Source organism: Rasamsonia emersonii, assembly GCF_000968595.1.
Source record: "Rasamsonia emersonii CBS 393.64 chromosome Unknown ctg1118621760388, whole genome shotgun sequence".
Classification (NCBI taxonomy): Eukaryota; Fungi; Ascomycota; class Eurotiomycetes; order Eurotiales; family Trichocomaceae; genus Rasamsonia; species Rasamsonia emersonii.
The window spans coordinates 1-26,884 of record NW_013563036.1 but is presented as its reverse complement, the minus strand read 5'-3'; the positions used below and the strand labels follow the sequence as shown (position 1 = coordinate 26,884).

General features: G+C 52.1%; 6 protein-coding genes across 6 annotated transcripts; 3 read left to right on the top strand and 3 right to left on the bottom strand.

Moving 5' to 3' along the window:
* Nucleotides 1-1,911: 1,911 nt before the first annotated feature.
* Nucleotides 1,912-7,216, bottom strand: T310_6250 (DNA topoisomerase (ATP-hydrolyzing); the record flags this gene model as incomplete). The annotated part of the gene is made up of 6 exons (XM_013470916.1): nucleotides 1,912-3,258; nucleotides 3,324-3,590; nucleotides 3,641-6,322; nucleotides 6,387-6,674; nucleotides 6,741-7,070; nucleotides 7,148-7,216. The coding sequence occupies 6 exons, from the start codon at nucleotides 7,214-7,216 to the stop codon at nucleotides 1,912-1,914; spliced, it is 4,983 nt and encodes a 1,660-aa protein (XP_013326370.1).
* A 2,099-nt stretch (nucleotides 7,217-9,315) lies between these two features.
* T310_6249 (GTPase activating protein (Evi5)) lies at nucleotides 9,316-12,261 on the top strand (the record flags this gene model as incomplete). The annotated part of the gene is made up of 4 exons (XM_013470915.1): nucleotides 9,316-9,729; nucleotides 9,792-10,390; nucleotides 10,435-10,812; nucleotides 10,878-12,261. 4 exons carry the CDS (start codon nucleotides 9,316-9,318, stop codon nucleotides 12,259-12,261), a joined length of 2,775 nt encoding a protein of 924 aa, XP_013326369.1.
* Nucleotides 12,262-14,098: 1,837 nt separating this feature from the next.
* On the top strand, nucleotides 14,099-17,848 carry T310_6248 (MFS transporter; the record flags this gene model as incomplete). The annotated part of the gene is made up of 8 exons (XM_013470914.1): nucleotides 14,099-14,111; nucleotides 14,162-14,281; nucleotides 14,376-14,737; nucleotides 14,773-15,656; nucleotides 15,719-15,856; nucleotides 16,100-16,184; nucleotides 16,330-17,445; nucleotides 17,504-17,848. The coding sequence occupies 8 exons, from the start codon at nucleotides 14,099-14,101 to the stop codon at nucleotides 17,846-17,848; spliced, it is 3,063 nt and encodes a 1,020-aa protein (XP_013326368.1).
* A 1,689-nt stretch (nucleotides 17,849-19,537) lies between these two features.
* Nucleotides 19,538-20,973, top strand: T310_6247 (Integral membrane protein Pth11-like protein; the record flags this gene model as incomplete). The annotated part of the gene is made up of 5 exons (XM_013470913.1): nucleotides 19,538-19,726; nucleotides 19,959-20,218; nucleotides 20,288-20,402; nucleotides 20,434-20,485; nucleotides 20,567-20,973. 5 exons carry the CDS (start codon nucleotides 19,538-19,540, stop codon nucleotides 20,971-20,973), a joined length of 1,023 nt encoding a protein of 340 aa, XP_013326367.1.
* Nucleotides 20,974-22,446: 1,473 nt separating this feature from the next.
* T310_6246 (alpha-1,2-mannosidase) lies at nucleotides 22,447-25,120 on the bottom strand (the record flags this gene model as incomplete). Its single annotated transcript, XM_013470912.1, has 6 exons — nucleotides 22,447-23,035; nucleotides 23,123-23,788; nucleotides 23,845-24,683; nucleotides 24,738-24,847; nucleotides 24,895-24,927; nucleotides 24,976-25,120. The coding sequence occupies 6 exons, from the start codon at nucleotides 25,118-25,120 to the stop codon at nucleotides 22,447-22,449; spliced, it is 2,382 nt and encodes a 793-aa protein (XP_013326366.1).
* Nucleotides 25,121-26,407: 1,287 nt separating this feature from the next.
* Nucleotides 26,408-26,884, bottom strand: T310_6245 (uncharacterized protein; the record flags this gene model as incomplete). Its single annotated transcript, XM_013470911.1, has 1 exon — nucleotides 26,408-26,884. The coding sequence occupies one exon, from the start codon at nucleotides 26,882-26,884 to the stop codon at nucleotides 26,408-26,410; it is 477 nt and encodes a 158-aa protein (XP_013326365.1).

The window sequence follows — 26,884 nt, the reverse complement described above, 5'->3', positions numbered from 1 at the left end:
GAATCATTACGCAGTGAGTCAAAGGGAGAGAGAACCATGAAGGTCATCAATCCATGGGGAGCGAGCGCATACGGCAGCAGTCATGGCCTTTGTCATCTCCATCCTGTCTAAGATCTGGAGAAAGTGGATACCCAGTGACATCTCATGGAGGAGGTGTAGCCTTTTTCTCCTGCGTCTGTTTGTCCGGCCAAAAGAGGGAACGGCAACAGCCACTCAGATGCCATATTAGCCGTCGAGGCAAATGGAGCCTGCCTGAGCAGCGGTGAATGATGGATGAGGGCTTTTGGGTCGGAAGTGCGGTCTGATGTCTTAGGAGCAGGTATCGCTTTAAAAGCATCTTGTCTGACTTTCAAGCTGTCATCCTGGGAAGGGCATGGCCTGGCCCAGTTTATTACCCGGAAATCTAGCCATGCGCACGACCCTCCAAAACATTGTTAACTCAGAGAGAAAAGCTCTGACCAGGTGGTCTGTCATTCTCGAAGCCCCCTCGATCGGTAGGAAAGTTAAGGCCTGGCATTCCTTCATGAAACGTACGATTGCACCAGGGAGCTAGTTCTCCTGTCGAGTTCTCACCGTTTGAAATCCCCATCTGCAGCGAACCGTGGCAAGAAGGATCAGCGCAAGCTTCCGCAACTCTGTCTCGTCAGTCCGTGATGACTGGGTCGAACCTCTAGCTCCTTTGAATCCAGATTTCGCCTGTTCCCTCAAGGTTGAATCAACTGCCCCTGCGACGATCTGAGAGGCTTAGTCGGACAAAATAGATGTGAAACTTCCCAGAAAAAAAGTGGCTGAAGACAAAGAATTGATGAATTGGTGCAGGATAGGCGCATAATATGGTATCATTAATAGCCAAAGGCCCTCGTAGACCTGTGTCCTTTGATACTCAGCACTCTGACCTGTCTTATGTTCTTGGCCGGATCTTGGTATAATACATCATTCATTTTGCACGAGTTTCTGACGTAAGGACATGACCGTAATGCCGGGTTCTGGCGACAAGGTTCCGGTACATGTACCAGCGGAGCGGAAGCTCGCATATCTGCTCGTATCACAGGGGGTGCTCGCCGTTTTCCTGCAGGAGGCTGGAGATCCCAAGGAGGAGAGAACAAAAAGAAAACAAAACAAATAATGCACGGACAACAATGAGAAGAAAAATATCGAATCTCCTGTAGGTAAAGTGGAAATCTCAGCTCTTTGAGGCGAGCTGAAGAATCCTTGGAATTCGGTCAACTGATATGTTTCTTGTCCTTGGCGGTTTGTTTATCCTGACTGACTGCTTATCAATGTCTTGTCATGCGTAGAGTCTAGTTGGCATCTTGTTGAGGCTGGAAGCTAAGATGTTTCTATTCATGCTTCCATGCATGCAGGCGGCCGGCAGATGCCAGGAAAATTTCCGAAATGTGGTCAGTGAGCGTGCCTGTCGTGGCCCTTGGGTACTTCTCCCACAGATAGCTGGCATCTTAGAACCCATGTCCTGAAACAAAAATAGATTTGTTGGGGAAACTTACGATACTCTCCACTGCTCACATCTGGGGTCCTCCAAGTCGGGAAACAATACAATCAAAGCCATGCACGAACTGTGAAAATAAGATAATATTTGCTAAAAGAGTCAACTTATTACTACTCGAACTTACAATCCACGAATACTGTCCATAAAAAAAAGGGGGAAAAAAAATAGAAAGAAAGCAAAGAAAGCCAATACATGCGCCAGGATCATCCACCTCAGACCTCAATATCAGATAGAAAAAAAAGAGAAGGGATTTATCATGAGTGTTCCATATTGATCGGAGCATAAGAAGATTGCAAAAAAAAAAAACGACAGAAGACCAGTAGGACGAATTTTTAAGAGCTGATAAGATCACAGCCGAAAGATGGCAGAGCAAATCCCTGTTAATAGGTACTTGGAAGCTTCACCTATTCGGATTCTTCGAAATCATCTCCCGAATCCTCATCAGCGGGTTCACTCATCTCACTGTCATCGTCAATCACGTAGGTGGGCTTCTTGGCCGTGGCAGCGGCACGCCGGGCAGGTCTAGACCGAGCCGGAGGCGCGTCGTCGTCATCAGACTTGTCTGCCGCGGGCGAGTCAAGGATGTCGTTTGCCATCGCATCAATATCGTCGTCAGAGAGGTCATCTGCAAGCTTCTTCTTTGCCTTCCCCTTTGCAGCGGGGGCAGATTGGGTCTTCTTCGCGGCCGCAGCAGGAGCCTCCTTCGTGGCGTCTTTCTTGGGACGGCCACGAGGTTTGCCGGTACCAGACTTAGCCGTGCTGGCAGCTGTCGGCTTCGCCTTTGTGGCCGCCTTGGACTTGGGCGCCTCTGGTTTAGCAGACTCTCGATCTTGACCATCGTCATCATCTGCAGCCTTCACATCCTTGGACTTTACTTGTAGAGATCGACGGGGTGTCTGCGAAGGAACGAGCTTGCTGTAGTCTGTGTCGTCCGGATCGAAGTCGCTAGTGGCCTTAGATGGCTTCGCGGTGGTCTTGAGTCCGGAACTACTGCCAGGTCTGGAACGCTCAGAGAAGAGAGTCCTCGTATCCGAGGCGGATTTCCCATCTCCAATGCCCTTGACCATTTTGCTCACGTCATCAAGCAAGGCATCACCATTATCGCTGTCCGAGTCGCTTGATTCAGCGTACTTGACAGGTTTACGATTTGCCCGTCCTTGCGACTCGGCTTTCGGTTCTGCCTTGACAGCCGACACCTCGACGACATCTTCATCGGACTCCTCTCTCTCTTTCTTCGGCTCTTCTTTCGCTTTCGGCGCCCCACGATTCTTCTTTGGCAGGATCTCGGCTTCGAAGTCATCGTCGTCATCGTCATCATTATCATCATCTGGATCGTCTGCGCCATCATGGGGAGCCTTCTTAACCGGCTTCTCAGAGGACTTGTTCAGGTAATCTAGAAGACCTCCCTTGGGCTGGACCTTTTTCACGGTCGCGGACTTTTTGCTCTTCGGAGCCGCGTAGTCTTCGTCATCTGGGTCATCACCAAGAGCCTTGCGTTTCTTGGCGGCTGGAGCACGGCCACCGCCTGTCATGAGCTTGGATGATGCACGGCGACCCATGCTCGCAACTTTCTTCTCACGTCGTTCCTCTTCTTCGAGCTGGAATCGCCACTCAGCCAGGAAATCATCAAGGTCCTTCTTCCAGATATCCTCCTTGGAAAGCTTGATCAGGTTATCGATTTCCGTTTCTTTCTCGCCGATTTGGCGACGGAGTTTCTCTACGCGTTCTTGCGTCAAAGACCACAGCGGCATCTAAATGACGAGTTAACCAACCCAGTCCTTCCAATGGAAAGGAGAAGAAGAGAAGAAAAACTTACCCCAAGCAAATAGTCATATGCGTCTGAGGCTGCCTCGGTCTCTTCCAAACTCTCTTCTTCCTCGTCAACAGTGGGCTCAGTTTCACCCGCCTTGACTGCCTCGATGACCTTGGGGATAGGCTTGAATCCTTTCTCCTTCAATTCGGCAATGAGAACCGATTTCTTTTTCTTCGAAATGACCAATTTCCCATCAATGATCATTTGGACGAAGCGAGCTTGGTTGGTGAGTTTATCTAAGTCCTTTTGGAGTTCGTTCAATTGGTATTGCTGACGGTTGTTAGTTGAATGGCCTTTATCAGAATCTTTACGAAACTTACCTTCCGCTTTTCATAAAACTTGATTCGGACGGCATAGAATTCCTTGAGGATGTCGTCGACCGTATTGTACTTGGTGATTCGACCCTCAGGATCGAAAGCTACCAGGTTCGTGGTTGCGATGGTCTTCGACAACTTGAACTTCTCTTCCAAGCCCTCCTCCAGAGCGGCCTTCATGTGTTTTTCATCCATCTGGATGACGAAATGGACTTTGGTATGGGTGTTGTAGTCCTTGTAATCCTTGATGAACGACGGCGCCTTCTCGGCCTTGATGATTTCTTCCAGCCGGTCTTTGAAGTCCTGCGTCCACATCCGGATGGGAAGCTCGGTGATTTCCACTTCCGTATCGCCGGTTTGCTTGATGATGCCGCTGAATTTGAATCGATCGGGGCCCAGAGGTGTAACCTCACCGGTAAAACCGCGGAACCACGGTTGCATGGGTTCGATGGGCTGCCCGTCCATCATTCGCTTCAGGTTGGCAACAATGTCCTCCGGATTGTAGTTAGGAATGGAAGAACTCCAGCCAGTGCCAATACCATCGGCACCATTGATCAGAATCATCGGCACCACTGGTACATAGACTTCAGGCTCAATCTTCTCTCCGTCATCTTCATTGTAAGTGAGCAGTGGCTCATCGGCCGGGTGGAAGATCTTCCTGGCGAAGGGCGACAGCCGTGTATAAATGTAACGAGCACTAGCGCAATCGGATCCTCCTTGAAGACGACTACCGAAGTTACCACTGGGTTCCAGGCAGTTCACGTTGTTGGAGCCCACGAAAGTCTGCGCGAGACCGACGATGGTTTGCTGCAACGAGGCATCGCCATGCTGATACGCCGTCATTCCAGACACGTGACCCGCCAACTCAACGACCTTGATGTCCTTCCTGATATTGCGCCGGAAGCAGGTATAAAGAACCTTACGTTGACCGGGTTTCAGGCCATCGACCACCGACGGAATAGATCTCTGGTTGTCGGCAATGCTGAAAAGGATGAGTTCCTTGTTGATGAAATCGGAGTAGGTGATCTTCTTGGCGGAGTGATCGAGGTACGTTCCGGGCTTGAATTGGCGCAGCCATTCCTTACGCTCGTCGGCTTTCTTCTTGGAGAAAGCCAGGTCGATCAACTCTGCCTCATGGTCCTGCATGGTGTGGAACTCCTTCAGGTGCTTATCAAGGTCTCTGAAGTAGATCTGCGCATCTTCCGTGGTACTGGTACCCAGACCCTTGTAGTACTTGTGCTGCCAACCGCGTTCGTGCTTGTGTGCCTCCTTCCACGCTTCGTACTCGGGCATGGTGAAAAAGGAGATGGATTTGGTCGGGTTCTTGGGATCGCCCTTCCAGACCTTGACAATTGGCGTGATGAACTCGATCAAGAACTCCGGAATCTTCAACAAGCTAGGGAATTGGCACTGAAGGAAGTTGATCAACAGACCCTTGATATGGCTTCCATCGTGATCCTGATCGGTCATGATCATGAGGTGACCATATCGCAAGCCTTTAGTGTCTGTATATTCCTTTTTATGCTGAAGACCAAGGAAGTTCTTTATATTCTGGATTTCCTGATTCTTGGAAATCTGATCAATCGACGCGTCCCGAACGTTGAGAAGCTTTCCTCGGAGGGGGAACACTCCGAACAAGTCAGGGCCAACAACGGCACGACCGGCCATGGCCAAACCCTTGGCAGAATCACCTTCCGTCAGGATGAGAGTACAATGATGGCCTTCCTTCGTTCCAGCCTTGTTGGCGTCCGTCAGCTTGGGATTGTTCATGCGAGATCGTCGGTTGCCGTCTGACTTCTTTAAGATTTGATCGGCCTTCTTCTCTGCAAAGTGGAGAATGTTCGTCATGACCTCCGTCTTCAAGATTTTCTTGTAGAAATCCTCGTCAAGCTGGCATTTGCTGCCAAACTGGCTTGGCTTTGTCGTCAATTGTTCCTTGGTCTGAGAGTTGAACGCCGGGTTGACGATCAAACAGTTGATGAACAGGAAGATATGGTTCCGGATCTGCGACGTTTTCAAGGTTGCTCCATTTTTGTTCTTCTTTTTCACTACTTCAGCCAGACGGTTACAGATCTGGTCAGCGATATAGTTGACGTGGGTTCCACCAGAGGTTGTCGCAATCGAGTTGACAAACGACACCTGCTGGAAGGAGCCATCAGACACAGCGAAGCCGATTTCCCAACGCGGGTCCGGGCTGGTTGTCACGATCTCGCTTTTGTCATTGGCTGCTTCTTCGCCCCGTTCGTTCTTGATAGCCTTGGTATACATCTCCATGTACTTCTTGAAGTTGCGCACAGGAATCCGGGTTCCGTTCAATTTGACCGCCACCTTGGTGGTTCCGGCCAAGTCGTAGACGCGTCGCTTGACCAGAGCCTCGAAATCATCATCCATGCCAGTCATGCCAAACTTGGCATAGTCGGGCTTAAAGGTCACTTTCGTGTAATCTTCACCTTTGCATTCGGTGATCTTGGCCTTGCCCATCTTACTCATATTGTCCGTCCATGTCTGCTTGTACTTCTTCCCCTGGCGCGAATCGTACGTTTCGATTGTGAACTCGGTGGAGAAGACGTTACAGAGTTTGGCACCAAAACCGTTTCGACCACCGGTGACTTTCTGCTGCGTGTCGTCATAGTTTGACGAGGTCAACAGGTGACCGAAAATCAGTTCGGGAACGTAGATTTTTTCTTTCTAAACAATACTATCAGCACCGCAGGCGATACACCAAAGTTGGGGATTTGTTGAGGGGACGTACTGAGTGAATCTCAACCGGAATACCGCGACCATTGTTCCAGACACTGATCTCTCCGGACTCCCGGTCGATGGTGATTCTGATCTCATCCATATTGGGGTCGTTTTGCTTGTTGTCCGCCGCATTGACGACGATTTCGTCGAAGATTTTGTACAAACCAGGGACGTAGGTGACTTCACGATACTCCATGGATTCGGTCGCCGAGTTGAACACCCACATCTGCGTCGTGGTGGCCTCAGTGGAGCCAATATACGTATCTGGACGTTTGATAATGTGTTCTAATTGGGTGAGCTATATAAGAGGTCAGCCAACCAGCCCGGATGAAAGTTGAGACATGAGGCAGAGTAAATGGTCTACCTTCTGGTATTTGTCTGCAGCTCCGGATGATTTCGAGGGTGCGGGCTCATCCGCACCGTCCGCTCCAACCGACTCGTTGGAGACGTTTGCGAGAGGTTTGGAACCGCCCTTTTTGGGACCGGGGGCCTTCTTCGCCTTCTTCGCATTCGGAGGGGTGCTCGAGAGCACCGAATCATCGACGACGTCGTCATCGTCGTCATCGGGTTCTTCGTCCTCAGGATCAGGTTTTGCGCGCTTCTTAGAAACAGGTTTGACATTGAGCGTGGTCTGCGTCAACTTCTTGGGGCCTCGTTTGCCGGCAGCCGGCTTCGATGCTTTCGCTTTCGACTTCTAATTTGATCGAGTCCATCAGCCACAACAAAATCACCGACCGACAGACATTGAGAAATCAGAATGGGGAAGCATACCGTCGCCACCTCTGGCACGTAATCAGAGCCATCGTCCTCAAAGACGGAGTCTACCATCGAGTCGTCCATGGTGGGTACAAGCGCTCCAGGCGAGGTTGTAGCGAGGGAAATCCAAAAGGATCAGCGAAAGGAAGGGAAGGGAAGAGGGGACAGTCAGCAACAGAGGATCAGAAGACACCCTTCATCCCATAACCCACGGAAGACCAGTGGGATGCGTGAATGACGAAGCTGCTGCTGTGACTGTTTGGCGTTTGTTGACTTGGCGCGAGGACGCGCTGCAGTCGCGGTTGCTCAATGCAGGATCAGCAGCCGGATCAATGTTGTTCCTTGCCACATGAGACAGGTGACTAGCCGGATCGGGCAAACCACAAATAAAGGCTGCCAACCCCACCGGCAACACGCTGCAAAAAAAGAAAAAAGAAACAGACGCTGCACGAGGCCGGACCCGCGGCAGCGGGGGAGCCAGCAGTCATGGCTTCTTAGCAGAGAACTTCCGCCCATTTGATGTCTGCAAGCAATCATAGTGAAACTGCTAACGCTAGACGTCACTGTTATTTTTTCACCCCAGACCTGGCAAATGTTGTGATTCTACATGAGGAAATTCTCATTTCAGTCTCCATTCTTCGACTATGGCTGCTGCTAGGTTACTGTCTCACCAGTGCGCTTCATGAGTAAGGTGTATCTGATATTCCCCCACTTGGAAACCTTCGGTGTTAAAGAATGTAGACTCTTCTGGTACTGTAGTCTGTACGTCCAGTTCACTGTCACCTGATGTCACCTGACTTATATCTGGTATACGGTATCAGAGGTCTCTGTAATTAATTCATGGTGATAACTCAGCTTCAACAAATCAATATTTATATTGGGTGATGAAGATTACTGGAAGCTATAGCAAGCTGTCGAGTAATGCAGCATAGCACACTTGTTGAGTCCTGCATAATATATATATGTCGACAAACCATCCACAGTCAACGTGACCGCGCAGCGTTTCATCCTCCATTGGTAAAAACACTAAATCCTCGCATCCTGTGCCAAGCGTTTCACAGACAGTATCTGTTACTTCGTAGAAATTAGAATTCGAACTGCTGGCTATGCGCATGATGAGTACTCCGTATCTAAGAATGCTACAACCTGGCCAATTGTGTCTTCTGCTAGGAAGGTTGGTGGGAGGTACAATTGCTACAATTAATCAGAATTCAGAACAGAGATGCATTTGAGTTCTGTGATAACTGATAATCAGTACTCCGTACTGCATGCACTCTTAGTGACTGACAGAGAATACTCTGTAGGCCGAGAGCGGCTAGTCGACTGCAGCGGGGTGTGCAGGCAGAGCGGGAGGCTGGAGGACTCCCATTGGCCAATGGGCTGGGCGGTGGGGGACGCTATACGCCGCCGATCTGATAGACTCGCCCACAACTCCTCCCATCGGGCCGTCCGCGGCGATCCAGGAGACGAGAAGCACGAATGTCCGTTGCATCGATGCCAGAGGGCTGAAAGAAAAGATGAATACGAGCGCGATCATGCCCGCGCAGAGATTGGCTGGATGCTGGCCGGGCCCAGGCGGAGAGGGGCGCACGTTCGAATGGGGTTAGCTGGGTAGGATTCTGGAACTGCTAGCGAGGCCTCAGGGGCGCCATCCTGCAGGGGCCAGCCTCCAGTTAAGCTATTCGGAACCTCACGTCGCAGGCGACTGGCTTCCCTGGTTCCTAGCCCGCGCTAGTCGAGGGGCCTGCGGAGCCCCTAATCTGCACGCCGGCCGCTACCGCTGACCGCCAGGAGACGCCCGAGTCGATGAAACCGCCGTTGGCCCAGGCCAGAGGTCCCCTATCCTCGCGCTGCAATGGCCCTGCCTGGCCCTCTTTTTCGCGTTCCATACGCTCGTTTGGCCCTTCGGAACGTAATCGTCGCAGGCGGCACCTGGCCTTCTCGTCGCTCCCCAGCAATTCGCATCGTCTGCGTGGTGGGCTCGCTCGCCGGATTACAGGGCTAGCCCCTCGATAAAGAATACCTGCGAGAGACAGACGGCCCTGACAGACCCTGACTCACCTGAGTCACCCTCCCTACCGTCATACTGGATGTTCTCCGTGTGGCTGCGTCAAACTTCTGCTGAGTGATGCACCCTGAATGCTTCAATCAACGCCGTGTCAGACGCAGCAACATCGGTCATGATGGATAATAATATCGACTCGAGATATTCTCGCGCTGACACGGATGTGTCGCCCGTCACGACCGACTCGATGGTCACTGTCCCGCTTTCAGACCGACAATCCAATCCCAATGGCGTCTGTCACGACTCCAGGACGCTTGATATTCCGGAAACCCCCATCGAGGAGAAGGTGGACGGAGAAGGCTTGATCAGCGAGGATGGGGAGAATCCACTCGAGACGACTCCTAAGAATGAGGATATCTTCACGCCAGCTCCAGAGACCAAGGAACGCAGAGAATCAGCGTCATCGGCGAAATCCCAGAGCAGTCGGCAAAGTCAGGAGGAACCAGGCTCCCCAGCCGAGAGTGACGGCGTCGACTGGGCCAAGTTGGACGAGACAGAGGAGCAGGAACCGCGCAATGAAGCCACAGATGAGGTTTGTCCAGCAAACACCAGAATCCACGGGAGAGAAACTAATTTGAGATGCGAATGATCTAGTCAACGGCATTGCTCCTCGCTCGCCTGGAACAGGAGAACAATGCCCTCGTGACGAACCCCAAATCAGGCCTCGCCAACGCCGCTCGACCGCGTCGCCCGTCCCGTCCTCCGTCGATTCAGCAGCTCAAGAGACTCGTCAACGATCACAGATCGTCGCTCCGGTACTCCCAGCTGCCTCCCCCTCCCATGACGGAGCTCGAGTTCTGGGCCGCCTTGGTGGCAGACTACCCCATGACCGCCCAGAGACTGCCCACCTTGACGTCCAACAAGATCCGCGCCGGTGTCCCGCCGCCTCTTCGCGGTGTGGTATGGCCCAGCATTGCCGGCGCTCGAGATACGCAACTACTCGAGGACTTCCGGCGTCTGAGCGGCGAATCCAGCCCGTACGAAGGCTTGATCGGCAAAGACATTGGCCGGAGCTTTCCCAACGTGGAGATGTTCAGGGATCCCAACGGCGAGGGACAGCAGATGCTGGCCCGGGTGCTGAAATGCTTCAGTCTCTACGATACCAAAATCGGATACTGCCAGGGCCTGGGATTCGTGGTTGGGCCTCTGCTGATGCACATGTCCGATGCGGAGGCATTCTGCGTGTTGGTGAGGTAGGCGACGATCCTAATAGATGATCTACTGGCGGCGTTTGCAGATGGACTGACAAGGTCTCCAGGCTGATGGATCATTATAAGCTGCGATCATGCTTTCTCCCCGATCTGTCGGGACTGCATCTGCGAATATACCAGTTCCAGAGTCTGCTCTCCCGCCACCTCCCCTCCCTTTACGCCCACCTGGAGTCATTGCATGTCGAGCCGGTCTACGTATCGCAATGGTTCCTGTCCTTCTTTGCAGTTACGTGTCCTTTGCCGATGCTTCTCCGGATTTACGATGTTTTATTATTGGAAGGAGCCGCGGAGACCCTGATGAGAGTTGCGTTGTCCCTGATGCAACGAAACGAAAAGAAGATTATGGCTTGTACGGAATTCGAGGATGTATTGCAGTTGCTCCTGTCCAGGAATATGTGGGATACGTAAGTTTCTCGGATGAATTGGGGATTTATTTTCATGAATACAGGCTGACGTCTTGCGCTGCCAGTTACGGGTGGAACGCGGATGATCTGGTGAATGACTTTGTGTCTTTGACCCCGCTGGTGACCAAAGAGAGTCTCCAGGCATTGGAAGCAAGCTATAACCAGTCGCAAGGCGTCTCGACGGGAATCTCATTTCCTCAAATGCAGGCAGCTGCATCTCGGTTCCTGGGGAGATTATGGGCCGGCTCCAACTCGCATAACTCGGCCAAATCTCTCAACTTGAACCCTCCTAATGCAGCGCGTCCTGAGAGTACGGTTCGACGTTCGCCCTCGAAGCAGAGCATGGCGTCCACGCTCAACTCAATGGAGTCCGCCTCTTCCGAGGCAAGCACCGCCGCCACCGAAGTTTCCACACCCAGCGGTGGTGATTCGGCCAAGATGCGCACGAAGTCGGGACTGTCTCATAAAGACAAGGATCTCCACGGCCAGATCGAGGATCTCTTGATGGCATTGGGCGATCTGCAGCGCGAGCAAGCAGAGTTGGCGCGAGAACTTCAGCGAGAGCGCGAGGAGCGCGAGGAGGACCACGAAGTCGCCAAGGCGATGCTTGCCTACATAAAAGACTTGGACAACAAAGAGGATTCCGAGGAGCTCATCGCCAAGGCGGAGGAGCGATTTGCGGCCACGTCCAAGCGGGTGTCGATCATGCAGACGAAACACCAGCTGCGAGACGAAGCCAACCGATGGAAAGAAAAGCACGACGTGGAGGCGGCGCGCTGCCTCGATCTGACGAGGCGCATTGACGAGTTCGAAATCGAGAACGCGCGACTGAAGGAAGACCTGCGGGAAGCGCGGCAACGGATCCAGGACGGCCACCGCGATCGGCAGAGGCTGGAGAGGACGATCCAGGAATTGCGGCATCGCAAGTACTCGCATTCCGACAGCACGCATGATTCGTCTTCCGGCGAGTCCAGCGACGTGTGGCCGTCGCCCGGTCTGCGAGAGATCAAACTCGTCAGCCGAGCGGGATCTCAGAAGAGCAACAAATACCCCAAGCGCAACAGCAGTCTCGGTCTGCAGAGCGTGCCTGGAGGCGAAAGCCAGGCTAATAACAACGCACCAGCAGGCTCGGGTTCGGGCTCGAATTCCGAGGACGCGTTGCTGCTAGAGCTGGTGAACGCCAAAACAGCCGAAGCCGTCGCCAAGCAGGAGCTGGAAGAAGTCAAGGCGAAACTGGACTCGCTGAGACGGCTGATCAGCAACCAGGCCCCGACGACACCTCGACCCAGCGTGTCGACAGAATTGAGCAGTCATCATGGTGGAAGCAGCCCCAGAAGCTCACCAGAGCAGAGCAAGGCATCGACTCTGTCGTCAGGAGGAGGTGGAGGAGGGGGAGGAGGCTTTTTTGGATGGGGGAAACGAACCGTGTCGACGGCAAGTTTCTCCTAGTCAGTCGACAGGTGAGACGCCCTTCATGCTCACTCCTTCGCTCTCCCTCTTCCTCCTCTCCCTCCTTCCCTCCTTTCACCTCCTTCTCTGATGTTGTCCTTCGCAAAATGTTGTCATTGTCTGTCGGTCAATACATACATACATACCTTTCATCTGCTCTGCTCTGCTATGCTACGCGTCTTGGATTGTAGATCTTTGTATACACATGTACTGTATGTACATATATGTACATTCCATGTACCGTGTACCGTGTACCGGTGTACCCACCATCAATCGTTTTGTCTGTGTCGAGGATCCTTTCTTGTGTCAATGGTTCTTTTTTTTTCTTCTAGATTCCCCTGTCTACTGTCTACTGTCGACATCGTTGTGATTATTTTTGACCAGGTTTTGTTCGTTCTGCTCTTGGAATGAGAGAGACAAGGGCAACAGATGACACTATTATTACACAGTATTATTTTTTATTATCGTTGTTTTTACTTTCGTTTCGTTTCGACGATATTGATATCCCCCGTCACTGTCATGTATACCATCCTTTTTTCCCCTTTCGTTTTTCTTCCCCCTTTGTTACGTTCAGTCTTTGCTTTTCTTTTAATGGCACGGCTCTTACTTCTCGTCTTCTTTTCTTTTTTGAACTGTACATACATACATACATACGTCTTTACTCATAGATAGGATAAGGTATATGATGTCAATTTGATTTGGACTGTCGGTACTGTACTGTACTGTACATCTACATGGTACTTTGTATGCACTCTACAGACAGAACGAGAGAAAGAACGGAGAAAGCTGACGCTAAGAATGTTTACTTACTAAAAATCTGTAATGTTTAGATTTCACTTTCTTTCGTGCCTACCTATCTACCTAGGTATGTACTGTATGCACGATTAGGAGGTTATCGTGGATATTTTTTTCGCCCATCTGCAGCAACCAACAAACTAACCAACCAACCAGGAGAAAAATATCTCCCGAATCAAATCAAGACGAAAAGGAAAAGAATTGAGAAAGAAGAAAAAGTCAAAAAAAAATCCTGAGTTGATTGATCCTTGTATCAGGGCTCTCCAGCCGCGTTTTCGGAGTTAATTCGTTGAGCTTCAGATTCATTCAGATCTTCGTCTTGTCTGGTCTGGGCTCTTCTGGGATTGTGCCCTCCTCCATCATCTCCATCACCTCCTCTTCCTTCTCCTGCTGCTCCTTCTCCTTCTCTTCCTCCTCCTGCTCCTCCTGCTCAACACCGCCGTCGCCCATCGTTTCCTCCTTTCTGGCCTTAGCCTTGTCTTTCTTTTGCTTCTGTCTCTTCCCAGAAGCAGAACCTTTTCTTCGTTTGTGCTTTTCGCTGGGACTGAGAACCCTGCTGCTGCTGCTGCTGCTGCTGCTGCTACTGCTACTGCTGCTACTGCTGCTGGCCTGCTCCCGCCGAGCCAGATATCCCGGCTCCATCCTGCGAGCCAATCAGAACGCCGAGAATGGGCCGGTACAACACCCCGGTTGGCATCAAGCTCGACCCACGCCGAGCATCATGAATCAAGCTGTGACCAAGCTGTTTTGTGTTGCTTGTTGCTGCAATGCGATCGCGAAGCCTCTGCGATGGGGTAGCGGCAGTAGCGGCACATGGCTTCTCCGTGCTCCTTCGCCGGAGGGCATAAAGGTGGAGTTCTGCGGAGTGTTGGCAGGACCTGCCTGCATAGGAATAGAGGGCATAAATATTCTATTCTGATTGTATGAAGATGCTGTCCTTACAAGAGAGGATCTCTCTATCGATCTATCGATCTGCCAATCTGTCGACGTGACAAGTCCGACGCAGAACTCCCCTCCTTTCCCCTCTGTGTTGTGCAAAGTCATGCACGATCCTGGTTCGCTTTTTCTATACAAAGACTTAGAAGATCTACTAATGGAGACGCAGAACTTTCTCGGCTCGTCTCGTCCCTGCTGACCAGAGACCCCCCAGCTGCCACGGCCAAATCCGACAGTGGCCTTCTGGCAAGAACCACCGCATCCCACGGTGTCGGCAGTGCAATCAGCGGTCCTTCCAGAGACGACAGATATCGCCATCATCGGCTCTGGGATCACGGCCTGCAGCGTCGCAAAGTCGCTGCTAGAGAACCAATCCATACCAGACCTCCGCCTGACTGTGTTTGAGGCGCGCACGCTGACGAGCGGCGCTACGGGTCGAAATGGCGGGCATCTCGTTTCCGAGGCCGTGCTTCGATTCACGGAGCTCGTGGCGAGCGTTGGCCGGGAAAAGGCGATTGACATTGCGCGATTCAGTCTCGCAAACGTGGCCCGGATGAAGGAGGTTGTCGAATCGTTGGGGGAGGAGATCAGAGAGAAGAGCCAGATCCGTGACGTTGTAAGCGTGATGGGAGTGGCAGATGCAGGAATCCTGGAAGCGATGAAAGAAAGTGTGGAGGCGTTTGAGGAGGCATTGCCGGAGTACAAAGGGCGCTACTCAATTCTTGGAAGAGAGGATGCAATGCAGGTATGCACAGTACACCTACGTATAGACCAAACGAGGATGAACGCACGTCTAACCTCGAGGATGGAAAGAAATACAACTTCCGCGACGTAGTCGGCGCCGTTGAGCAGCGAGGAGCCGGCGCTTTGTGGCCCTACCGGCTCATCACGGAGATATTCGCGCATCTTCTGAAGAAGCATTCAGGTCGCTTCTCCATCGAGACGTCAACTCCAGTCACCGCCATCAGCTATGACGCAGAAACACAATATCCATACGTGCTTACGACCCCCCGAGGCATAGTGCGCGCTGCGAAGGTGATCCACTGCACAAACGGTTTCGCCACGCATCTTCTCCCAGGCCTGAGCGGGAAGATCTTCCCTCTGCGCGGGACAATGTCAACGCAAGCAGCGGGTCCATCATTCCCCAATCTCGGAGCGACGACATCGTGGAGCTATTGCTCCAAGGGGTTGTTCGATCCCCGCACGGGGGTCCTGACGCCAGGACTGTACTACGTGACACAGGACCCGCGCACGGGGGACATGTTCGTCGGGGGAGACAAGCAGAAAGTGGACGAACTACTGGTCAGCGACGACACAGCAGTGTCGAGCGTTTCCAGCGAGAGTCTGGCAAGCGTGCTGTCGAAGATCTTTCAGACTGGATGGGACGACGACGACGACGGCGGCGGCGGCGGCGGCAACACAAGTCCAGTCGTCAGGCGGATGTGGTCTGGCGTGATGGGCTTTACGGGGGATGGGATGCCCGTGGTGGGAAGATTAGACGACAGCATGACCAAACGAGGCGGAGACGGCGAATGGATCGCAGCAGGGTTCAATGGCTACGGGATGGACAAATGCTGGCTGACGGGGGAAGCGGTGGCGGGGATGGTGGTCGGCCGGGACGTCAGTTCGTGGTTTCCGAGCGCGTATCTCGTCGACGAAGAGAGGTAGAGTGAGAGGATGACTGCTGAGGGGGTCATCAAGCAGTTGATACCGCATGGATAAGCAGGAGATTGAGTATGCAGAGGAGTCAAGTCTTTTCTCTGGACGACTACTCGACTGCTATCGAAGTAGAATCCTCTGCAGTTCATCCACACGAACGCGAAGCCAGTCCCAGTCTAGCAATCTCCACATATAGAAGGTCAAGGTTAGGGATATGATGAATCAGATGGAGATGGCATGTTGATACGAATGGCGGATTTTGCGCGTTGTGATTGGCTGGCTCCGCATTGATCGACAAGGAGAGATGCGGAGGTGTTGACGTCCATCACGAAGTTTTCGATTTATATCAGCTTGATAAGATGCTTCAAGATGCAATAATTGCAATAGCAGAGCACCTTCATCTCAGTTGCAGGAGAATGTGGCCTGACTGCAGGTGACACGCATTCAGCACAGGAATGGAGTCCAACGCGTCACGGCCTCCAGGGACCGTCCCCATTGAAGAAGGCAGGCAGCAGGCTGACCAGACCACTCTCGTATGCATCTTTGCCTACTAATTAATATACAGTGCGCGGATCGCGGAAAACGGTGATCCTTCAACCAACCCCGACCAGCGATCCCAACGATCCTTTAGTGAGAGCTTCGACAGAAATATCGTACATACATATTGACTGGCGCTAGAACTGGTCCAGAGGCCGCAAATCACTCAACTACGGCCTCGCCTGCTTATACACCTTTGCCACTTTCGTGCTGCTGGACATCGGCGCCGTTATCTGGGCGCAGGTCAACGCCGAGCTGGGCGTCTCGTTCAGCGATCTGAACAACGCATACGCCGCCAACACGGCCGGTCTGGCGGTAGGCTGCGTGCTGTTCATCCCCTTTGCCCTGAAATATGGCCGTCGCCCGGTCTACCTGCTCAGCACCGCGACGCAGTTCGCTGGCGCTATCTGGCAGGCCAAAGTGCGGACGACGTGGGAAATCATCGCCAGCAACGCGCTGTGCGGCGTTGGCGGTGCCGTCAGCGAGACGATCGTGCAGATGACTGTCGCTGACCTGTTCTTCCTGCACCAGCGCGCGACGGCCAACGGCGTCTATCTGGCGGTTGCGGCCCTGGGCGCGTGGCTCGCACCGGTGGCGGCAGGATACTGCGCCGTGGCGCAAGGATGGCGGTGGATCTGGTGGTGGTCGGCCATCATCTTGGGCATCAGCTTGGTAGCGATGATATTTCTCTACGAGGAGACCAAGTATGCGGTCGAATTAGCGCTGCCTGGCGCAGCAGAACCAGACATCCCATCTATGAGTAATAAGAATGGTACCACGACGACGAACAGCTTGATGTCGGCAGCATCACGCGAGGAACAGCAACAACCGCGGAGGATGACGAAGAAGTCGTACTGGAAGCGTCTCGCTCTCGTCACCAAGACCGATGAGCCATTTGGGCGACACGTCTACCGGCCGTTTGTCATCCTCTTCACGTTTCCTGCCGTCATGTACACGGCGCTGATCTACGGATTGCTGCTGGCGTGGTTATCAGTCATCAGCACCGTGCAATCGACGTATCTGCCCTATCCACCGTACAACTTCAGCGCAGCCGGAGTCGGGCTGTTCAATCTGCCTCCGCTGATCGGTGCAATCGTCGGATCGGGACTGGGAGGCCCATTAAACGGCCGGTGGGCATTATGGATGGCGCAGAGGAACCGGGGGGTGTTTGAGCCCGAGATGCGGCTGTGGCTCAGCTTTCCGGCCATTATCGCGTGTCCGGCGGGAATTCTATTATTTGGACTCGGACTCGCCGAGGTAGGTCTTACCTAGCTAAATATTTCCATGATGTCTTACAGTAACTAATTATCTTCAGAACCGGCCATGGATCATGCTCGCCGTAGGCAGCGCCCTCTTCGGCCTATACCTCGGCGCAATGGGAAATATCAGCCTGACCTACTTGACCGACTCGTACAGAGATGTCAGTGCACCCTCGCCTCAGGCCAAAAGTTTGCTTCCAACTGACAAGAAAACAGCTCGTAGGCGACGCCCTAGTCTCAGTAGCGTTTGTGCGCAACGGCCTAGCCACGGTCATCGTGTTCGCATTGACGCCGTGGATCGAGTCTGTCGGGCTGTACAACATGTTTGTCTCGGCTGCGTGTCTCGCGACGGCGATTCTGTTGCTGACGGTTCCGATGATTGTATGGGGGAAGAGAGCTAGGTGTTGGACGGCGGGGAGGTATGCGGAGGTAGTATATGGACAGTGCGGAGTACGCACTGAGAGTGTATAGATTGTATAAAGTGCGGTAATTAAATTAATTCATTAATCGTAGACTCATTCGTGGAACAAGAACATAATCTACAGGTTGAGCGGATGGATAGATACTTCTAAGAGAGAAGAAGAATACAATAGTTAGCATTCCAGACAGAAAAGAAAAGATCCACAACATAGCCATGCATGCTGTATATTATATCTAGACATATAGGTATTAGGAGTGAACAGGATAACACCCTCAGTAGTATCTCATTTTAGACGGTACTTATTCAGTCAGTCAGTCAGGCTATCGAGGCAGTACATACGTAGGATTTTCTTACTAATTTGATATTCATTCCTTCAATTAATATTAATACCTTACAGTCAAGTCAAGCCCCATGAGGTTTAAATAGGATGATTATTGAAAAAAAAGGAATATCAAAACAGGAAAAAAAAACCGTGAATAAAACACGATACTAGAGCATGAAATAACCAGACGAGATCCTTCTTCCTACATATAATATAACTTAGAATAAGAAATTGTCGTAATGAAATGACCTATTCCCTCGACCAAGACCAAGACCAAGCCATCTTGCGTACTTTAGTTATATAAGGACAAGTTCAGTAACAGCTCAGTTCAGTTCACCAATCAAGTGAGTAATTACTCCTGCCTAGTCCCTATCTTTTTTCTATTGTTGTTGCCATTAATTTAAGTAGACAGCGGAGAGCTACTAAATAGATCTATACCTATATCTGTACCTATATCTATATCTAAACCCGCGAGTACACGACACTTTAACTACACAACGCCAGTCAGTGCAGGACATGTATTATTTTGCCGATGATGACGGGACATTACACATCACACCACCTTGTGCAATTCAAAATGCCCAGCCCGTACATACGTAGTACGATAAGCACAGCGAGCGAGTCAGTCAAATAAATATGTACCGTACATGACCATCCCCCGCAGAGACGCAAGGCAAGGCAAGTCATCTAGATGTGTTGTACAGCATGGAAATATGCCGATGCTGCCAATCGCAATTGCTCCGATGGAGCAGAAATAGTGGGAAGGTGTGGCATATAGTAGAGTTTTGGATGTTGTACATATATTACATATATTGCATAGCAGATCACATTGATCGTGAGATATGTTCTTCGCGGGGAATTTAATTTGATTTCTTTTTGCCAATGCAATACGCTACAGACAGAAACTTACAAGTTTATTCAAGACTGTACAGTACGATAACCCTTATCAATCACTCTGCTTGCAGAATTAGAAATATTATTATGTCGTGTATGACTCGTACAGCACTGTTATAACCACAAGAATTCCCACATAATTTCAATCTTCACGGCAAAAATCTCAGTCTTCTGGCAACACCCGAGGCAAGTTATACCTATGCAGTGTAACAGCCTCAGGCAAGCAGCTCTTATATTCCGCCATCCTTGATGAATAAAATAGAATAGAATCGATACTCTCCTTCTGCATCTACATTCTTTCCTTACTTACTTACCTAGCATCCGATGAGCTCGTCATGCAAAGCAAATACACATACATACTACGTATAGTATGTATGGACTATGTACTATGCCTGTACTCATACTCATACTTATTACTATCTATCGTATCAACAGCTGATCTATGTCTGAACAATGGACACGCCACCCCCTCAGAGCGCGCGCGACAAACTTCTTGCAGGAGCCGGTCTCCAGCGCAGCGAGACGGCCAGCGCCATCTGCGGCTTCGTCCTGGCCAGCGCGGCCGTCGGCGCCAGAGTCGCTGCTCGACGGGTGTCGAGGACGAAATGGGCGGCTGATGATTGGTTGGTGTTGGCTGCGCTGGTGAATTCTCACATAGTGTCTTTTTTGTTGTCTGACCGACTGTTTGTCGCTGACTGCCGCAGCCACCAGTGACAGGATACCTAATCCTAAGCCTCGTCAAAGACGGCATCATATGCGATGCAGAGAAAGCGGCTGATGCAGAAGTCTCCATCTCCAGTCTGAGAGTCTTCACAGAGGCAAGCCACACACTCTCTTCAAAAGTACATACCTAGACTCTTTCTAACGTCGACAGGCATACTTCGCCTCCATCATCTGCTACGCGGTCGGTGTCGTGCTAACCAAGACATCGATCCTCCTATTCTACAACCGCATCTTCATCGCAGAACGGTTCCTGTACGTCGCCTCCTGGGCCATTGGCGTGGTCGTGGTCTTGTACAACCTCGCCATGATCCTGACGGCGGCGTTCGGATGCATTCCTTTCTCGAAGCAGTGGACGGGACCTGCGGAAGAGGGGACGTGTATCGAGACGAAGACGCCGTGGACTGTATTGTCGTATGTATCGTCGTGTCATATCTATATTCGACTGCATATTACTAAGGGTGAATAAATGAGGTAGGATAGTGAATCTCGTCACCGACTTTCTCATCCTCACTCTCCCGGTCAGATATGCCTGGGGGCTGCACATGCGAACGACGCAGAAGCTGCAGGTGACGGGGGTATTCCTGCTGGGGGGGATGTAAGCAAATCAACAAGACTATAATGTTCAGGACTTGCTGACCGCTGCAGTGTCTGCATCTTCGGCGCCATCCGAGTCGTCGTGTTAGCTCGCGTGTCGGGACCAAACACAAGTCGTGAGTGCATCTCAACCCTACCACGCTCTCTCTCTCACTAACGACACAGACTCGAATAACTACGCCGGTATCTGGTCCTTTGTCGAGCTCTCCGTCGGCGTCGTGGCTGCCTGCCTTCCCACCCTGGGCACTCTCGTCGCCAGATCGAACCGCCGCCGGATGACAGACTCGCTGGGCAAGCCATGGCGATGGATCAGGCGCCGTCTGCCATTATCGTCAGGAGGAGGCTCTGCAGCAAGCGCGTGCCAGCAGAGTCATCGCTCCGACCTGGCGCTGGCAGACTGGTCGTCAGACCGGCAGAGGATCGTCTGGACGAGCTTTGCTGGACCCGGTCGTGGCTCTGGGTCTGGGTCACAGGCAGGAGGTCCATTAGCAGAGGACAAAAAAGACAAGAATACGGCCATGACGGGGATTCATGTGCGGAGTGATATCCACCAGGAGTTTGATTTCGTTTGATGTCCAGACTGTTGCAGCTTAATGGCGTATTCCTTCATTCGGAGAGATGACACCTCAAACTTGGAGGAAGGACCCTCCATCTACGTATGTAGGTACATATTGGATAGTCCATACACGTGACGAACCATGGACTCCCCATGTGACTTGAGAAAGGGACATCCATGTACCCGAAAGTCGAAGGTACGACATCGTACCGCGACACAGTCTGTATATAGATTAGCATGTGGTATTTCAATTAATAATAGTCAACAGATTGATAATGATAATGACAGTAATAATGAACTCTTCGACGACAAGTTAGAAAGATAAATAACATTTAATAATAGTCAACAGATTGATAATGATAATGACAGTAATAATGAACTCTTCGACGACAAGTTAGAAAGATAAATAACAAACTTTTTTTCTTGATATGTGGACTGTAGACATTAGTTCGCATGGTAGGAAAAGGAAAATAATCCAGGTACTACCAGTACACAAACATAACTCCTATAACCCACAAGAAATGAACAGAATATATTCTCACCTAGCTAGCTATATCTCACCAGTACTTACTAATAGCACAAGTGAACTGAGCTAGCTATGTACAACAGTCAAAATAAAATAAAAAAATTAAAATAAAAACAGGTGCATAGTGGACATGCACATTAAAGTACTCCGTACTGTATGTATCATTCCAAGCAATGCAGTGCCTAAGGCTCCAATCAACAAAGAAACCATAATAAATTAACGGTGTATTCTACTATTTTCATGCTAAAGCAGTAACCGCCACCAACAACCGAGCATCGGTAGCTCAGTGGTAGAGCAAGCGGCTGCAGTCAGCCCGACACATCGGGTTGCTTCCGCTGGGTCGCGCGTTCAATTCGCGCCCGGTGCTTCTGCAATCTTTTTCGGGGGTGGCTTACACTTCCCACACACCAAGCATCGGTAGCTCAGTGGTAGAGCAAGCGGCTGCAGTTCAGCGGCTCCATTAGGATTTCTGCTGAGCTTCCGCTGGGTCGCGCGTTCAATTCGCGCCCGGTGCTGTTCCTTTTTTTGGCATTTCTTTAACGAAAGTCTTTTTTTCTTCTGTGTGCTGGACTCGCGCGTGTGTGTTTTTAAAGCCTAAGAAGCCTTAGGCATTGGAATCTCTCGTTAGGACAATAATACGGACGCTATGTGATTGGTCAGTTTTGCTTATTTAGCACCCGTCTGTAAATTATGTAAGCATATTCAGCTTAACTATAACTAGTTAACTAGTTATAAGCGTTCTGTAGGGCTTCATATTGGCACCCCTATATATGATCATGTCCTCTGCGTTATTTGTGCATTTATCTGCTTTTTGTTTATTCGTTTATTTATTTAGCAGTATGTTCCTAGTACGTATGTACAAAAATAACTATTAAAGGAAAAGGAACGAACGATCGACGATGATGCTGTCCCTTCATCTGACTACTTATCAAGATTATTTAGATCATTTCAAGCTAGATTTTTTTACGCAACCTCATACGACGACAAACTCGGCGGCAGATCCTCCACCGCCGTCCCCCAGGTGCTGCTCTCCGTACTGCCCAGCGTCAGCTCGAGCACACCCCCCTCGAGGAAAAAGTCGTGCGCGATCCAGTTCTTGGTCCACGGCTTGCCATCGCGCGTCGCGTTCTGGATGTAGATGTTCTTGTAGGTCGGGTCGAAGTTGAGATTGCGGATGGTGGCCACTTTGCCCGTGATGCCGTGCCGGATGCTGACCTCCCGGAAGAAGGGTGGCGTCAGCAGGTACACGTTCTGGCCGGGCACGGGCCAGATGCCCATCATGCTAAGCGCCGTGAAGGAGCCCATCGCGCCGCTGTCGTCGTTGCCGGCGATGCCGTTCGTCGAGGTGTTGAATTGCGACGGGATGTAGGCGTGCACCTGCTTCGCCGACAGCCCTGGGTGGCCTGCGTAGTGGAATTGGAAAACCGGCAGGAAGGCCTGCTCGTCGCCGACGTAGAGGAGACCAGAGTTGTGGAAGTATGACAGGCGGTTGGTGAACTCTTCGCGGCCGCCCAGAGCAGTCACCAGGGATGCCATGTCTTGGGGGACGTAGCTAGAAACGAATTAGTCATCATCATTTATTTTTATTTCTACTTCTTTCTTTAATTCAAATAAGCGAGAAACGAAAGAGAGAACTTACAACGTGTACAGCCACGAACTCCCCTCATACGTCTCATGGCCAGCCGGGTTGAGATAGCAGGACGTGAAATTCAGCAGCGGACTGCAGAAGATCGGGTCCTGGAACCCCCATGTCCCGTTCGGATAGCGCGGCTGCAAAAAGCCCGTAAAGTTGAGCGACGTCTGGTCCGCCTTGAACATGTTGCGCCAGTTGCCCGAGCGCTTGATGTACTTCTGGTAGTCGTCCTCGTGGCCCAGTCCCTTGGCCATCTCCGCGATGCAAAAGTCGTTGTAAGCGTATTCGACCGTGCGCGAGATGCTGCGCGTCAGCGGCCCGCTGCCGTACGGATCAAAGTCGTCCGTCGGGATGTAGCCCAGCGTCTTCCAGCTGCTCAGGCCTCCGCGACCTTCAACCGCCCAGTTCAAGGGCTCGACCTCGGCGTCTTTGACGACCGCCTCGTACGCCGTGGCCCAGTCGACGTCGGTGACGTTCTTGAGATACGCGTCGGCAATGACGACGTCCGCGTTGGAGCCGCCCTGCGTGTAGCCCTTGCACAGCGACATGCGGCAGTCGGGGAGGTAGCCCTCGTGCCGGTAGATATCGACCAGACTACGCACCATGCGCGACTGGGACAGAGGGTCCAGCAAGGTGATCAGCGGATGGATGCTGCGGTAGGAATCCCAGATGCTGAACCCGACGTCAGTAACCCGTCAGTAACCACCGACCTTATGATGCACACTCACCAATAGTAGCTGTCGTAGTACGGCTCAGTGCTGTTCCAGAGCGGATTCTCGCCTGTGTAGTCTTGCGGGCTCAGCATCGCCCGGTAGACGGCGCTCCAGAAGATGGTCTGGAACTCGTCCGACACACCGCTGGCGTCGACACTGATGACGCTCAACTTCTGCGTCCACGCCTGCTCGGCAGCTTTCTGGGTCTTGGCGAAGTCGAAGGTCGGAATTTCCTTCTGCGCATTGGCACAGGCCTGGTCGACGCTGATGAAGCTGACGCCGACCCGCGCGAGGATCGTGTTGTTGGCGGGCGCGTAGAAGCGGGTGAACACACCGGCAGACAGGGACTCGTCATTGTTGACGCCGTCGTTGATCGTCTTGACGGTTTTGGGCGTCGTTCCGGCACGGTTGTTGACGAACACGCCGGTGTCGCGGACCCTGGCGCCCTGGAAATCGGCGCAGAAATGCAGATCGTAGGTGCCGATGCCGAAGCTGGGGTTGAAGGTGCCGTTGCCGTACAGCCGGCCGGTCGACGGGTCGACGGTGGCCGTGCCATTGGATCGAGACTGCGGCAGATCGATCAGATCGACAAAGATCAGCGGGCTGATGGAGCTGTTGGCGGCGGCGCCGTTGTTGGCGGGGAAGGTGAAGCGATACAGCGCCGTGTGGTTCGACACGGTCATCTCGGCGCGGATGTTGTTCTCCAGCGCGATACTGAAGTAGCCCGGACGCGCGACGACGGACTCGTTGAGGAAGCCAATGGCTCGATCCTGGTAGCGGAACACGCACTGGTTGATGTCATCGTTCGGACAGCTGGTCTGGGGGTAGAGAGGGAAGTTGCCCAACGACGCGCCCTGCAACGCAGTTAGGCCGACATGATGCAGAAGAAACTGTCTCCAGGGACGTACTCCGCCAGTGCCTGAGTCGTGCATGTGCGAGAAGCCCGTGATGTGGTTCGAGTCGGTCGCGAAGCCGCCCTGGTTGTCGGTATCCGAGTCGGCAACCGCCTTGGCCATGCCTGAGCTGTGAGCGTCTGTCTAGCAGGATAATCGTCGAGATGCTTACTAAAAGGCAGCGAGGCGCCAGCAAACACATGACCTGTGTCATGTTAGCCATCGATCTCCGCGCAGGCAAAGCTCGACGGACCTCCGTTGGCCGATCCGATCAGGGGATCGACGTAATCCAGCACATTGAAGGACTTGTTCAGCGCCTGCCGGGCGTCTGCAGCGCCCGTCAGGAGAGCTGCGACGGACGCGCTGACAAGCGTCCGGGACAGAGGGAGCGACTTCATGGGTCGAGCGAACGAGCGAGACGGTCAGACGAGATGCAGCATCAGCACGGCAGTCCCAATGCGCCAGGGCAAGCGACGTTTATAAGACGAGTATTTTGACGGAACGCTACTCCGGACGGAGGAGTCGCGCGGGGATCTACGCCGGCCCACGTGTGGAGGTGCAGCATTCCAGGCTGCGCATGCGATTCCTGGAAAAATTCGCTGCGCTGGAGTAGTGTCACTGTATCGGAAAGACGGCCGGCACGAAGCCCGTAGACGAGTCAACAATAGGTATCTGATCTTAATTAGGTCCGTGACACTGACATCAATGGCGTCTGTGCCAGTGCGGAGGAAGCGACAACAGACAGGCCCCTGAGAGTTGAACTTGCAGGTCGCAGCAGGATGTGCAAGGGGCTTTCCTGATCGGGACAGCTCAGCAGCATGCGAAATAAAGATTCGATAAGAATTAGCAGAAGAGCAGCATAACTATTCCGCCGAAATTCCGACCGATGGAACAAGCTTAAACCAGCAGCCAACTGGCAACAAGCATCTGCAGGCTCCACATCCTACCTTGCTGCTGCGCTGCTACCTTCCCCGCACTGGCGGAGGGGAGCCGAATTCCGATCTGGCGGAGTATCCAATCTTTGGAATTTCGTTCGTCCATTCGAGAATATTCTCTTCATGGAAATTCACTGGAAAAATATGTCGTATCATGTTATTGAGAGAATTAAAAAAAAGGAGAGAAGACAGAGAGAGATTGAGCAAGAGCAATGCGGGGGACGCGTCGAATTTCTACGAATCAACCCGCCAAGACTCAGCTCAAAGAGGCAGGTGCGCACGTCGGAGAATTAGCCGGAGGAAAGAGCAGCCAGCAGTGCATGGACTGCTGCTAAAGCAAAGAATCGACACCAGCGATGGACTAATATTGCATAGACCAACAATAAGCTTTAGGTCAAGAACAGACAGTTTATTATAATTAATCCCCGCATGTAGAAAAAAAAAAAGAATAATAATCCAGCAACTCCAGCCAGCTTGCCACCTCATATGCTCCGTAGTCCATCGAATTCCCCGTCCAATGATTAACAGGTTCCTCACTGGTCAAACACATATTGCCGTCTAATCGCTACATTACTGCATTAAGAAAGAGAGAATCAGTCGATTGTGTTTCATAAACACCACAATTACGCGGGGCCATTATATGTCATTCCAAAAGACAAACAAACTGCAGGGTATCAAGAAACAACAGAAAGAAAATATCGAGGCTGCGTGACGTGATCGATAGTGTCGGGACCGCAGACGAGTCGTCTGCTAGAATGCATCGCTGATGATCCGATCCCACGACTTCTCCGACACATCTGGCGGCTTGAGCGCCTCGATCGAATCCAGCGACGTGTCTGCCCGCGACGACGCCGACGGACTTCGTCGCAGGCCGCCGTAGATGGGCCCGTGAGGCGCCCGTCGCGACTTGGCGTTCATCTTCAGCTGCGTGTTCTCTTTCCGCAGGCGCGCGTTCTCGCTGCGCAGCAGCTCGAGTTCCCGCCGCGTCTGGGCGTGCAACTCGACGCCCTGGATCAGGCGGCGCATCTGGACGAGCAGGTCGCGCTTGAACTCTTGATTGGGCGGGAAGTCCCCATAATCGACGAGGAACTTCCGCTCCCGCTCAAAGGACTCGTCTACGGCGGAGAGGCACTGCGTCTGCGGGGACTTGGCCGTGAGACTCCCCGAGCTGGGCGTGCTGCTCGTGGCCATGGGAGACCCCGAATCCAAGGTTGCGTTCGGGCCCAT